Here is an 11,580-nt window from a genome sequence, read left to right on the forward strand (position 1 = left end):
CTAATTACCAAATTCCAAACGTTCCACTCTGCTTACAACACATGCAGTTAAAGGTACACTCTATGCTTGCACACTTTGCCTGAACTCTACCTTACTGCATTGCAGAAGAACATTCCCCATGCAGGCAATTGCAGTTCAAGAGGACGGTCCTGACACCGGTTTCAAGGGCAAGTAGAGTTGAGCAATAACTGCCACCTCTGCCAGAGATGTCCACATCCGCATAAAGAAAAGCAGCTCCTAAATGGGCTTGTTTTGTATTTGTTCTCCAGATCTTCTATAGCTCATCTATCAAACCCCTTAACCATTTTAAACACATCAACTAGATAAGCTGGAATCCTTCTAAACCAAATCTACTACAAACAAAGTTTATGCAACTTGTCTTCATAATGTAACTCTTTAAGCATTGTTGCCATTCTGGTGACACTGTCCTGAACAACCTCCAAAGCCAATGGTTTTGTGAAGTGCCGTGCCCAAACGTGACAACAGATACAACAGAAACATCACATCCTTCATCGTTTACATTCCAAAATCCAAGAGATAAAGACCAACAATCGATTAGCGTTTGCAAGAAGAGCTGTTAATTTTTGACTGTTCAGCCAACTTCTTAAATAGGTCCTGTAGTAATTATTGTGATGAAAGTACACAGACCTGAAACATAACTCTCTTGCTCTCTCCACAGATGCTGCTAGCCCTGCTCAGTATTTCCAACATTTTCTGTTTTATTTCAGATTTCCAACATCTGCAGTATTTTGCTTTTGTGTTGCTGTGGGAATTCCAATTGTTTTTTGATGGATAATTTGTATAAAGTATGGATAGATAATCGTGTACATAAGATTCAACTTTTATACCCATTTTCTATTTTGCTGTTTCTATGCAGAGGATGATTTATAAATTATTTGGATTTGGATTGGTTTCCAATACAGGGAAACATGGACCTCGATTGCTTGATGGGACGAACAGATGCTCTGGCCGGGTGGAGGTGCTGCACGGAGACCAGTGGGGGACGCTGTGTGACATGTACTTTGATCTGGAAGACGCCAACGTGGTCTGCGAGCACTTGCAGTGTGGGACAGTAACCTCAATCCCGGGAGGAGCTCACTTTGGGAAGGGAGCCGGTCCAGTGTGGAAGGAAAGTTGCAGGTGTCGGCGGAATGAGACGCGATTGTGGGATTGTCCTGTTTCATCCTGGGAACAGTTTAGCTGCTCCCATGAAAATGATGCCAGTGTCATCTGTACGGGTGAGTCATCTCAGTCAATTGAACTGAAATACACCAACTGTTCTGCTGTCAAGCATCATTAACTATTTCCACAGGTCGCTGATTCACTAGTTTTGCTGATCCCATGCTTCCTTCGACACTAAGATTCTGAGATGTGTTTGTCGGTTTATTGGTCTGAATTAAATTACAAATGAATCAAAGAGCTTCACTCCAGTAAACATTGAATACATACAATGTCTAGTGATTAGTACTTATCGCTCATATAATATCTGTTTTGTGGTAAATCTAGGGCACTATTCAAGGGGCATATAATCAGCAATTTGCTCCCAGGACCACTGCCATTGCATAGAAATGTTGCTCGAGCATTGAAACTGAGATCAATGTTGGTCGTTCAAATATGAATTATCATGGAATTCTCTGCAATGATCAGTTGTATAATAGAAAACACCGTGAACCTGTTTCCAGCCAAATAGCGTGAGATAAATTTACATTTCCATTACATCAAGGGCAATAAAATAATAGCGACTGAAGTAACTCGTTATTTCACCAATATGCCATGTCTTTGATTCTTTCACAAACTTGATGTAAATTACAATTCTCCCAGTTATCCCTCAGCCAGTGCCCTCTTACAACAGATTATCTGCTCAGTTAACTGATCGCTGTACATGGGACATTAATCAACGCAAATTGCTCCCACGTTTCACAATTTAACATATCGGTAATAAAAACAGTAAGTGCTGAAAATACTCAGAAGTTCTGGCAGCATCTACGGTGAAAAAAACAGAATCAACCTTACAGTTTGCTGATCTTTCATCAGATCTTAGAGATTTAACAGTTTTTAAAGAAAGGGGAAAGCAAGGAAAGAACGAAAGGAACAATCTGTGATATGGTGGAAGGCAGGAAAAATTAAATGGTAAATGGGACAATGCAAGGCAGAAAGAGATAGGAATGGGCCAAGTGAAAAACACATTTCGACAGGAGCTGCAAATTGGAAGGCAAGACATCGTCCAAAAAAGGGGAGGGAATCTTTCCTGAAATTGCTGAATTCAGTGTTCATTCCAAAAGCCTGTAAAGAGTCTAGTGGAAAGAGGAAGTGCTGTTTCTCAAACTTATGTTAATCTTCATTGGAACTGTGTCGGAGAAAGAGGAGAGAGATGTCAGAGTGGGAGCGGAATAAATAATGAAAAGGACAGGCAACTGGAAGCTAAAGGTAAAGCTTGCAGACTGAACAAAGGTGTTGTGCAAAGTAAGCACTCAATTATGTTTGGTGTCCTAATGTAAAGGAGACGGTATCATGATCAGTCAATACAGTGAATACAGTATACTAAAGAGAAAGCAGTACGAGAAAATCGCTGTTTTACTTGGAAGCAGTATTTGGCGGCTTGGATGGTGAGAAAGGTGGAGGTAACAGGGCATTGGTTGCACCTCCTGCGCATTCATGGGTAGGTCCTGGGGGAAGGGGTGCTGAGAATGATTGAAGAGTGAATCAGGGTGCCACAGAGTGAAAGGTCCCTTCAGAATGTTAAAAGTGGAGGGAAGGGGAAGATGTGCTTTGTAGTGGCACCACATTAAAGGTGGTGGAAATGGTGGAAGATGATCTGTTGAATATGGAAGCTGATGGAGTGGAAGATGAGGAGAATCAGAATCCTATCATTGTTCCGGGAAGGGGAAAGGGTGAAAGCAGACGTATGGGCAATGGAATGGACGTGCTTGAGGGCCCTGTCAAACATGGTGGGTGGATGAGGAGGTGAGGAGAGTCCTCGGTTGAGGAAAAAGGAATACATATCTGGAACCACTGATATAGAAGGTTGTATCACCAGACATTGCAGATGGAGCAAGTGAAAAAATGTGATAGTCATTCGAAGAATTGGGGTGTGAGGAAGCATCGACAAGGTAACTGTGAGAGTCACTGGGTTTACTCTTTATATTAGTTAATAACCTATGCCCAGAATCAGAGACAGAGATGTTGAGGAAGAGAACGGAAGAGTTGAAGATGGACCATGTGAATATAAGGAGGATAAATTGGAAGAAAAGTTGATAATTTTTAAGTACAGGGCGAGAGCTGGAATATCAGTGCATGTGGACAGGAGGACGACCTTCAGTCCCTCGGCTATCACCTGCAGTTCATTTTACCCTCTGTCCCCAGTTCAGCAACCGTAAGCTACTCGGTCCGTCTCTAAAATGTATTTACAGAGAAAAGGTAATGGTGAAAATGACCTTTCAACAAGCCTTCTGAACAATGATGACAGGAATAGTAACCATTAATATTAATGACTTTTCGGGTGGCAGTAAATTCTGAGATATTTTGCTTCAGTTTCACCATTCTCAATGTGTTTCATATTGTAGATGAAAATTGGTCGCTAAGACTGACTAACGGGGGAAGGTGGTGTGATGGGCGAGTGGAGATTTACTACAATGGCAGCTGGGGGAGATTGCAGGATAGACACTGGACCCTGAATGATGCCAACGTAGTCTGTACACAGCTGGGTTGTGGTGAAGCGACAGCCGCTTACAACTATTCAAAGGACGGAGAGAGTGAAGGACCCATCTGGGTGAATGATGTCCAGTGTGAAGGAAGCGAATTGCAGCTCCAGAACTGCATCTTATTCACATTGAATTCGTCTCTCACTGACAGTATGGATGTAGGGGTCCTGTGTTGAGGTAAGCAAATTCTTCACTGCTTTTACAAAAACATAAAAGTGAAATGTCTAATCTGCTGAGAAAAGTGATAATATCGGTTACTTGTTCCTGGGTTTCTCAAACCAGTAATTTCACTCGAGGAGAGTGGGAGAGGATGGTGGGCGGTCGGGGAGCTGGGGTGGTGTACAGAGAGAAAGGACACGGACACAATTAAAAAGCAAGAACGTTTGTATTACAGAAATTTCAATTAACACATACATCCCAAGAGGTTTAACAGGAATGTAAACGGAGAGAAAACTGACACAGAGCCAAACAAAAAGATGTTAGAGTGGGTGACGAAATTCTTAGTCAGATGGTTGGATTTGAAGAGCCGGAGACACGGAAATATTTCTGGTGGAAATTCAGATCTGGGGGTTAGATGGTTAAAGGCAAAACTGAAAGTTGTGGGCAATTGAAGTGGGTGAAGTACAAGAAGCTGTGTTCAGAGAAAAGCAGAGTTCCTGAAATGATTCAGGCTGGAGACGGTTATACTGATGCAGGGGGAGAGCATGAAGGTGTCTGAACAGGAAGATCATATTTGGAAACTCTAGGTCTTGATCGCAGGGAAACCAATAGATCGTCGAGTGCCATGGCGTTCCTGAGAGGGGCTTCATGTCGGGCAGGCAACAAAACTTTGGATGAGCTGATGTTTCTGGAGGATGCAAGATGGGTGATCGCCCAGGAGAACATTGAAATATTCGATTCTGCAGGCAACAAAGCATGGGTGAGCATTTCGGCAGCAGATGGGCTGAGGCAGGAAGGGAGGTGAATGATGATAGAGGTGAAAGATAACGGCCTTCTGATAAAGAGAATACGGAATTGGATTCTCAGCTGTGGTATCAAATCCGGCGCCAAGCTTGCAATCAGTTCTACTGTATAGTATATAAGTGGAGGTAACTGTGTGGGAGTTGGTCTGGTGCAAGTTTCATTAGGTTGTGTATAAAAGTAGACAGATGTTTTGGACTAGACACTTTAAAGTTTCATTGTGTAGCATGTTAATGCAGGCATGTGTTCTGGGGATGTTGCATTATGCAGAGTGTAGTTTAGTTTTGTTTAGTTTAGAGATACAACACTGAAACAGGCCCTTCGGCCCACCGAGTCTGTGCCGACCATCAACCACCCATTTATACTAATCGTGCACTAATCCCATATACCTACCACATCCCCATCTGTCCCTATATTTCCCTACCACCGCTCGGGGCAATTTATAATGGCCAATTTACCTAACATCCTGCAAGTCTTTTGGCTTGAGTGTGGGCAGATGTTTTCGGGTTGTTCCAATGAACATTTATTTGCATACGACATGTGGAACTTACAACATATGAGATCGTTAATGATTCAGATTTGATACCGATTGGTTACAGTAAGCATTTTCTTCGGACACTGCGGAAATCAATACATTCCAGCGTTTCACGTCAGAAGTTTACAGTGCTGAATGGTTATTACACACTCAGTCACTGGACAGAGTAGAGTATGTCATCTTGTTCTTCAGTTAGGTAAATGTTAAGCTCCACACAACATTTATGCCCACCGACAGAAGCCATGTGTCTTCTCCTTGTCTTCTACTTCTGTATCTGATGGGTCACATTGCTGCTGTTTATTCTCCAAGGTGCCTGACGCAATTAGTCCAATCATTTTTGTCCAGTCCAGATTAAATACTGGTTTCTGTTCAGCCAGGAGGCCTACACATCTGGCGTTCAATTGCCCATAGGCGCTTCCTGATCCTGTCCAAAATTTTGCAGAGAGATCCTGTTTTCTGTCCTCTTTGGTCCGGTCCAACAGTCATATATTAATAGAATTAGTCGTTTAGTTCATTGATTTTGTACAGACAATAGCAATTGCTAATGTGCCTCACATGTTTCGTTTGCTCATTTAACATAATTGCAGCAGTCTGTCTGGACAGACAGGTCTGCATACTCTCTGTTCAGACATGCGGTTTATGTATCTAAAATTACTCAAATATATTCCTTGTCAAAGACAGAGTCCCATCCTTACAAAGGTAAGTGATTCTCTTATGCAATTAATATTAAATTGATTTATGATAATGTTAATAATGTTATAATCAACACAACCCGAGAACGTAGTTCTGCACGAAGATACTGCATATTGTAAGGCTGATGTTTAAGGGTAGTACTTGTGGACCTTACATTCTCCAATATGAAGTGGAGTAATAAAGTAATAATGAAGTTATAAATAGCGTGGATTAAACTGCTGGTCTTGCCAGTGACACCAACATCCCCTGAAATAATTAAAAAAACAGAAAGGAATGGTGACATGTGGGGAACTGTCTGGTAATATAATCCTGAATGGATCAATCACATAAAGCATCATTGGGTCCTCTTCATCTTCACTAAAACCTCCCGTTTGACAAAGATTATCCAGGAAGGCAAAGAAAACGCAAAGCAAATAATCTCCATCATAAACCTTCCTCCTGAACCACTCCCCTGCCTCGTCCACCCTGGACTCCAAAAATAAGTGAGAGGAGCTCATCGACTTTTTGTCACAAAGTTCAAAAACATCCGTTCAGTCACCTCCACTACTTCCCTTTCTTCCACAACCCATCAGGCCTAACTTCCTATCAGTTCCCACCCCCATCCCATACGATCACCCTGAATTCACATTTCTTGTTTCTCTCCTAGAATCCTTCACTCTCTCTCTGAACCTGTGCTGTTTATGGTATCCACATTTTGCTGTCTCCACCTTATTTCTATTAAACAACTGAACACAAACATTCCCTTCCTGGGTTCCATGTTAGCTGGCAATATTAACAATTCTCTCTCTCTCTCTCTCTCTCTCTCTCTACATGTTCAGGCTCCTCTCCTTCAAATCAGCAGTCATCACAACTCTCCTCAGAAAGGAACCATTGACCACCTGTCCATGCAGGTTACGGCCCCAGCTCCAACTGTTCGTACCTCGCCAAAGTCCTTGAATGTGTTGTCGCCTCCCAAATCCATGCTCATCTTATATGAAGCTGCATGTTTCAATTCCGCAAATCAATTTTCTATCCACACCACAGGACGAAAACAAACGACATCCGAAGTGATTGTGGCAAACATAAACGATTCCACCTCCTCTTTCTTGACTTGTCTCAAATTTTTATATGATTGATCATGAAATACTTTTCCAATTCCTCCCCATTAACACCCGGCTGGGTGGGACTGCACTCAGCTGGTTCTAGTATTATCTATGCAGTCATGGTCAGAAAGTGGCCTGCAATGGCTTCATTCCTGCTCCTGCAAAGTCACCAAAAGATCGATCCTTTGACACTTCATTACTCATTTACATGCTGCCTTTCAGCGATATCCGCAAACACAGCCTCAGCTTCCACATGTATCTCACTGTATCCAACTCTCCTCACATTCAACACTCTTGAGCCCTCCAATGCCTGTACACTTTCAGAATTCCAGGCTGACATTCAGTACTGCATCAGCAGAAAATTCCTCCAACTCAGTATTGAAAAGATAGAAACCATCAGTCCTCATCGCATGTTTCCTTGCCGCCAACGCCATTTCTCGCCATGCCAACTGTCTGTCACTCAGCCAGACAGCTTGTAATCTTGGTGTTATATTTGACCCCAGAGTGATCCTCCTATCAAATCTCTATATCCTCATTAACACTGTCTATTTTCACCTCCATGACATCACCCGCATTTGCCCTTATCTCGTCTTGTCGATAGCGTTGTTCCCTCCAGACTCCATGATGCTAATGCAATCCTGGCTGGCTTCACTCGTTACAACCTCTGCAAGCTCCGCTGTCTCGACCATTTGCCACTCAGGCATCTGCCCTCTGCTCACTGACCTACTTTGCCCAGCAATGAGCGGTTTTAAAATTCTCATCCTTGTTTTCAAATCCCTTCCTGGCCTCACAGCTCCTGTCTTTGCAATCGGCTCCAGATTGACAGCTCCCAGTTCTGGCTTCTTGAGCTTTCCTGGTTTTAATTGTGCACCATTGGCGGCCGTGCCTTTATTTGCAAAGGTCACATGCTCTAGAATTACTTCCTTAAATCTCTCTGCCTGTCAACCAGTCTTTCCTGCTTTAAGACGTTCCATAAAAACTAACTCTTTGACTTAGCTTTTGGTCATCAGACCGAATATATTTTTCGGTGCTCTGTGTTAAAATTTCTTTGGTATCACTCCTGTATCGCCCCTTGGGATGTTTCATTACGTTAATGGCGCTAGATAAATGCAAGGCACTTGTAATTGAAGATGAGGGAAATAGGAGATGGCAGTAAATGTCTGACCAAGATAACAAATCAGGATTGGGCGGCACAGTGGCGCAGTGGTTAGCACTACAGCCTCACAGCTCCAGGGACCCGGGTTCGATTCTGGGTACTGCCTGTGTGGAGTTTGCAAGTTCTCCCTGTGTCTGTGTGGGTTTTCTCCGGGTGCTCCGGTTTCCTCCCAAAAGCCAAAAGACTTGCAGGTTGGTAGGTAAATTGGCCATTATAAATTGTCACTGGTGTAGGTAGGTGGTAGGGAAATATAGGGACAGGTGGGGATGTTTGGTAGGAATATGGGATTAGTGTAGGATTAGTATAAATGGGTGGCTGATGGTCGGCACAGACTCGGTGGGCCGAAGGGCCTGTTTCACTGCTGTATCTCTAATCTCATAACATACATGGACAAGGAACATATACAGTTATATAACATGAGTATAAATTAACTGTTAATCGTGTGAGTGATTGCCTGTTTGACACCGTCCCCAGCGTTCAAAACATAAAAGGGGAACTGGAGATCAGAACTTGTCAAAGCCAGATGTAATGGCATATCTGAAACATTGCCGTTCTTTACATTCTATGTAAGAAGTAAGTGCAAACAGATATTCTGTTGTATAGTTTTATTTACCTGTCACAGGTGCATTTAACGTTCTTTTTTTGAGCTGGTGATGGTAAAATCAGTTGTATTGAGTGATGATGTGAATGTCTATTGAAAGTATAATCCTCATGTACTGTTATCCAACAGACCACGTGCAGTTAAGGCTGTCTGACGGTGGAAGCCCATGTACTGGCCGAGTGGAGATTTATTACAATGGGACTTGGGGCTCAGTTTGTGATGATTCCTGGGATCTGGCGGACGCTGACGTGGTTTGCAAACAGCTGGGATGTGGAAAGGCATTGGACCTGGCGCTTCCTGCATCTTGTGGACCAGGCTCAGGGCCAGTTTGGTTGGATGAACTGAAGTGTTCCCGTAATGAATCATTTCTCTGGGAATGTCCCTCAGCATCGTGGGGCAACCACGACTGTTCTCATAAAGAAGATGTGAGGATCATGTGTTCAGGTAACGGTGCTTCCATGTGCCCATTTTCCGTAGTGTTGTGCACGTGGTTTCACAGGGAAGATATGACTTCGAATTACATACAATGGACAGCACGGAATCTGGCCATTCGGACTAACTGGTCAATGTGGTGTTTACGTTGCCCACGAGTATCACCCCACATTACTGCATCTAACCCACTTTGCATATCCTCTAGCTTCTTTCTGCCTCATGTACCTGTATAGCTTTACCTTAAAGGGATCAGTGCAAATCACCTCAGCAATTGCATGTGTTCGGAATTCAAAATTCAAACCACTCCCTAGGTACAAAGAAAACCAAATTCTCCTGAATTTCTTATTAGATTTATTCGTGATTATCCTATATTTATGATCACTGGCTTCGGTCCCTGTCACTTCAGAAGTGATTAGTGCCTCTGTATCCCGAGGTCTCTTTGCTGATCTATATCATTTTCACTCTTATTTTACAAGAAGTACGTGGCCTCTTTATTCTTCCTGTCAACACTGAGCACATTAGACTTATCTCTATTCAACTTATTTGGCAATTGCATGCCCATTCGTCCAGTTTATTAACGTCTTCCCGTATTTTGTCTCTGTCTTTCTTAGTGTTAACTATATCCCCAAATTGCTGTCATCTTAAATGTTGAAATTAATCTCCCTTGTCTAAATCCAAACCGTTCATGTAAATGTTGTGCAGCAGTGACCCCAGCTCTGTGGAACACCACTTCCCAACTTCCACCATTCTGGGTTACCACATTGTACCCGGACGGTGTGCTTTGTAGCTGGTTTCCTATCATTCTTCCACTGATCTCTTGACTTCACAGGCTCTGACCCCAGTCATGATCCTTGTCAGACGCCTTCTGAAAAAAAAACATGCATATTACATCGACTGCATTATCCCTGTTATCTTTCTGTAACTTCTTCAAAGAATTCAATAACGTTGTTTGTCTTTCTGTTGTGAAATCGGTGTTGATTATTCTTTATTACTTTATGTGCTGTCGGTGTTTTTCTATCGCTTTTCTGAAATAATTTCTGGAAATCAGTGAACACAACCGGAACAGCATGTGTTGAGCTGTGCAGTATGAACATACAACGAGTTATCAATCTAACTATCCGGATATTTCTTGTGTCATTGACAGAGCACAAAGAGCTGCGGCTGGTGAATGGGAAGCATCGCTGTGAGGGGAGAGTGGAAGTGTTCGACAATGGCACCTGGGGAACAGTATGCTCGGATACACTTGATGGACCTGATGCAGAACTGATCTGCAAACAGTTAGAGTGCGGTCCCCTCAGTTCTATCGATTATTATGCTCAGTCATTTGGAGAAGGATCCGGACCCATTTGGCTTGATGGGATGGAATGTATTTCACACGAATCGTTCCTTTGGCAATGTCAAAAAGAACCGTGGGGTAAACACAACTGTGAACACAGGGAGGATGCTGGTGATGTTTGTTCAGGTAACACAACAAACCTCTAAATGTGCGAGTGTCATTTCAAACATTGGTGTCTGATACAGTCAACATGTTTCTCTTCTAAACAGAAGCAAAAGTAACTAAGGAGCAGCACCACAGATCAAAGGACTGCATTCGAGAATATGATTGTAAACGTGGGCTTTCACCAGGTGCTACTTCCTCTTTATTATACCAACTATCTGACATGTACTCCTTTCTTATACTACATCAATAATAACCATTGATTCTCTTTGCCAGATTCTGGACATTTGTTGCGCCTGTTTGGAGGTAACACCAACTGCTCCGGGAGAGTTGAGATATTGTGCAATAACAGCTGGGGCACGGTGTGTGATGACTCCTGGGATATGGCCGATGCCAATGTTGTCTGCAGACAGCTGGATTGTGGTCACGCTCTTTTGGCCCCAGGAGGAGCTACTTTTTCCCAGGGTGACGGTGTTAAATGGCTGGATGAGGTGAAATGCACTGGAAGCGAATCTTCTCTGGCCAACTGTCCTTCTTCATCGCCGGCTCAGTCTGACTGTGATCACAAGGAAGATGCCAGTGTGATTTGTTCCGGTGAGGGTGACAGGGTATGGAGAGTGGGGTTAGGGTTCATTGTTTTGTTAAATTGACTCACTAGTTCGGGAAATTAAGAGCAGTATTTATCGTTTAAATGGAAAGTGCTGAAATTTCATCCTCCTGAACTTTTTGTACAATATGCTCCACAGGGCTCGATGTGCCTCCAATTGCTGTCCCGTCCACATCAGCAGGTACTTACCATTATTAGTATCCTCGCCAGCGTTAGGGTTTGAATTAGTTGAATTGGTATTGTAGTCATTTTCTCAAGATGCTATGAGCACTTTCCCACTGACTGGAATATCTTTTCCTCACCGCATATTTCAAATGGTCTGTTTGAAATTTAGCTAATTCCAGATTCTGGCTGTACCTGAACTGTCGTGTTCTC

At 43.0% G+C, this 11,580-nt stretch overlaps 1 protein-coding gene across 1 annotated transcript; it reads left to right on the forward strand.

Annotated features, from left to right (window-relative positions):
- Nucleotides 1-9,025: 9,025 nt before the first annotated feature.
- On the forward strand, nucleotides 9,026-11,370 carry LOC137362392 (scavenger receptor cysteine-rich type 1 protein M130-like; the record flags this gene model as incomplete). Its single annotated transcript, XM_068026802.1, has 5 exons — nucleotides 9,026-9,172; nucleotides 10,305-10,622; nucleotides 10,706-10,786; nucleotides 10,875-11,192; nucleotides 11,345-11,370. Coding segments are annotated over exons 1-5 (753 nt in total), but the record flags the coding sequence as incomplete, so codon positions are not given.
- Nucleotides 11,371-11,580: the final 210 nt, after the last annotated feature.

This window comes from Heterodontus francisci, unplaced genomic scaffold (genome assembly GCF_036365525.1).
Source record: "Heterodontus francisci isolate sHetFra1 unplaced genomic scaffold, sHetFra1.hap1 HAP1_SCAFFOLD_56, whole genome shotgun sequence".
Taxonomy (NCBI): Eukaryota; Metazoa; Chordata; class Chondrichthyes; order Heterodontiformes; family Heterodontidae; genus Heterodontus; species Heterodontus francisci.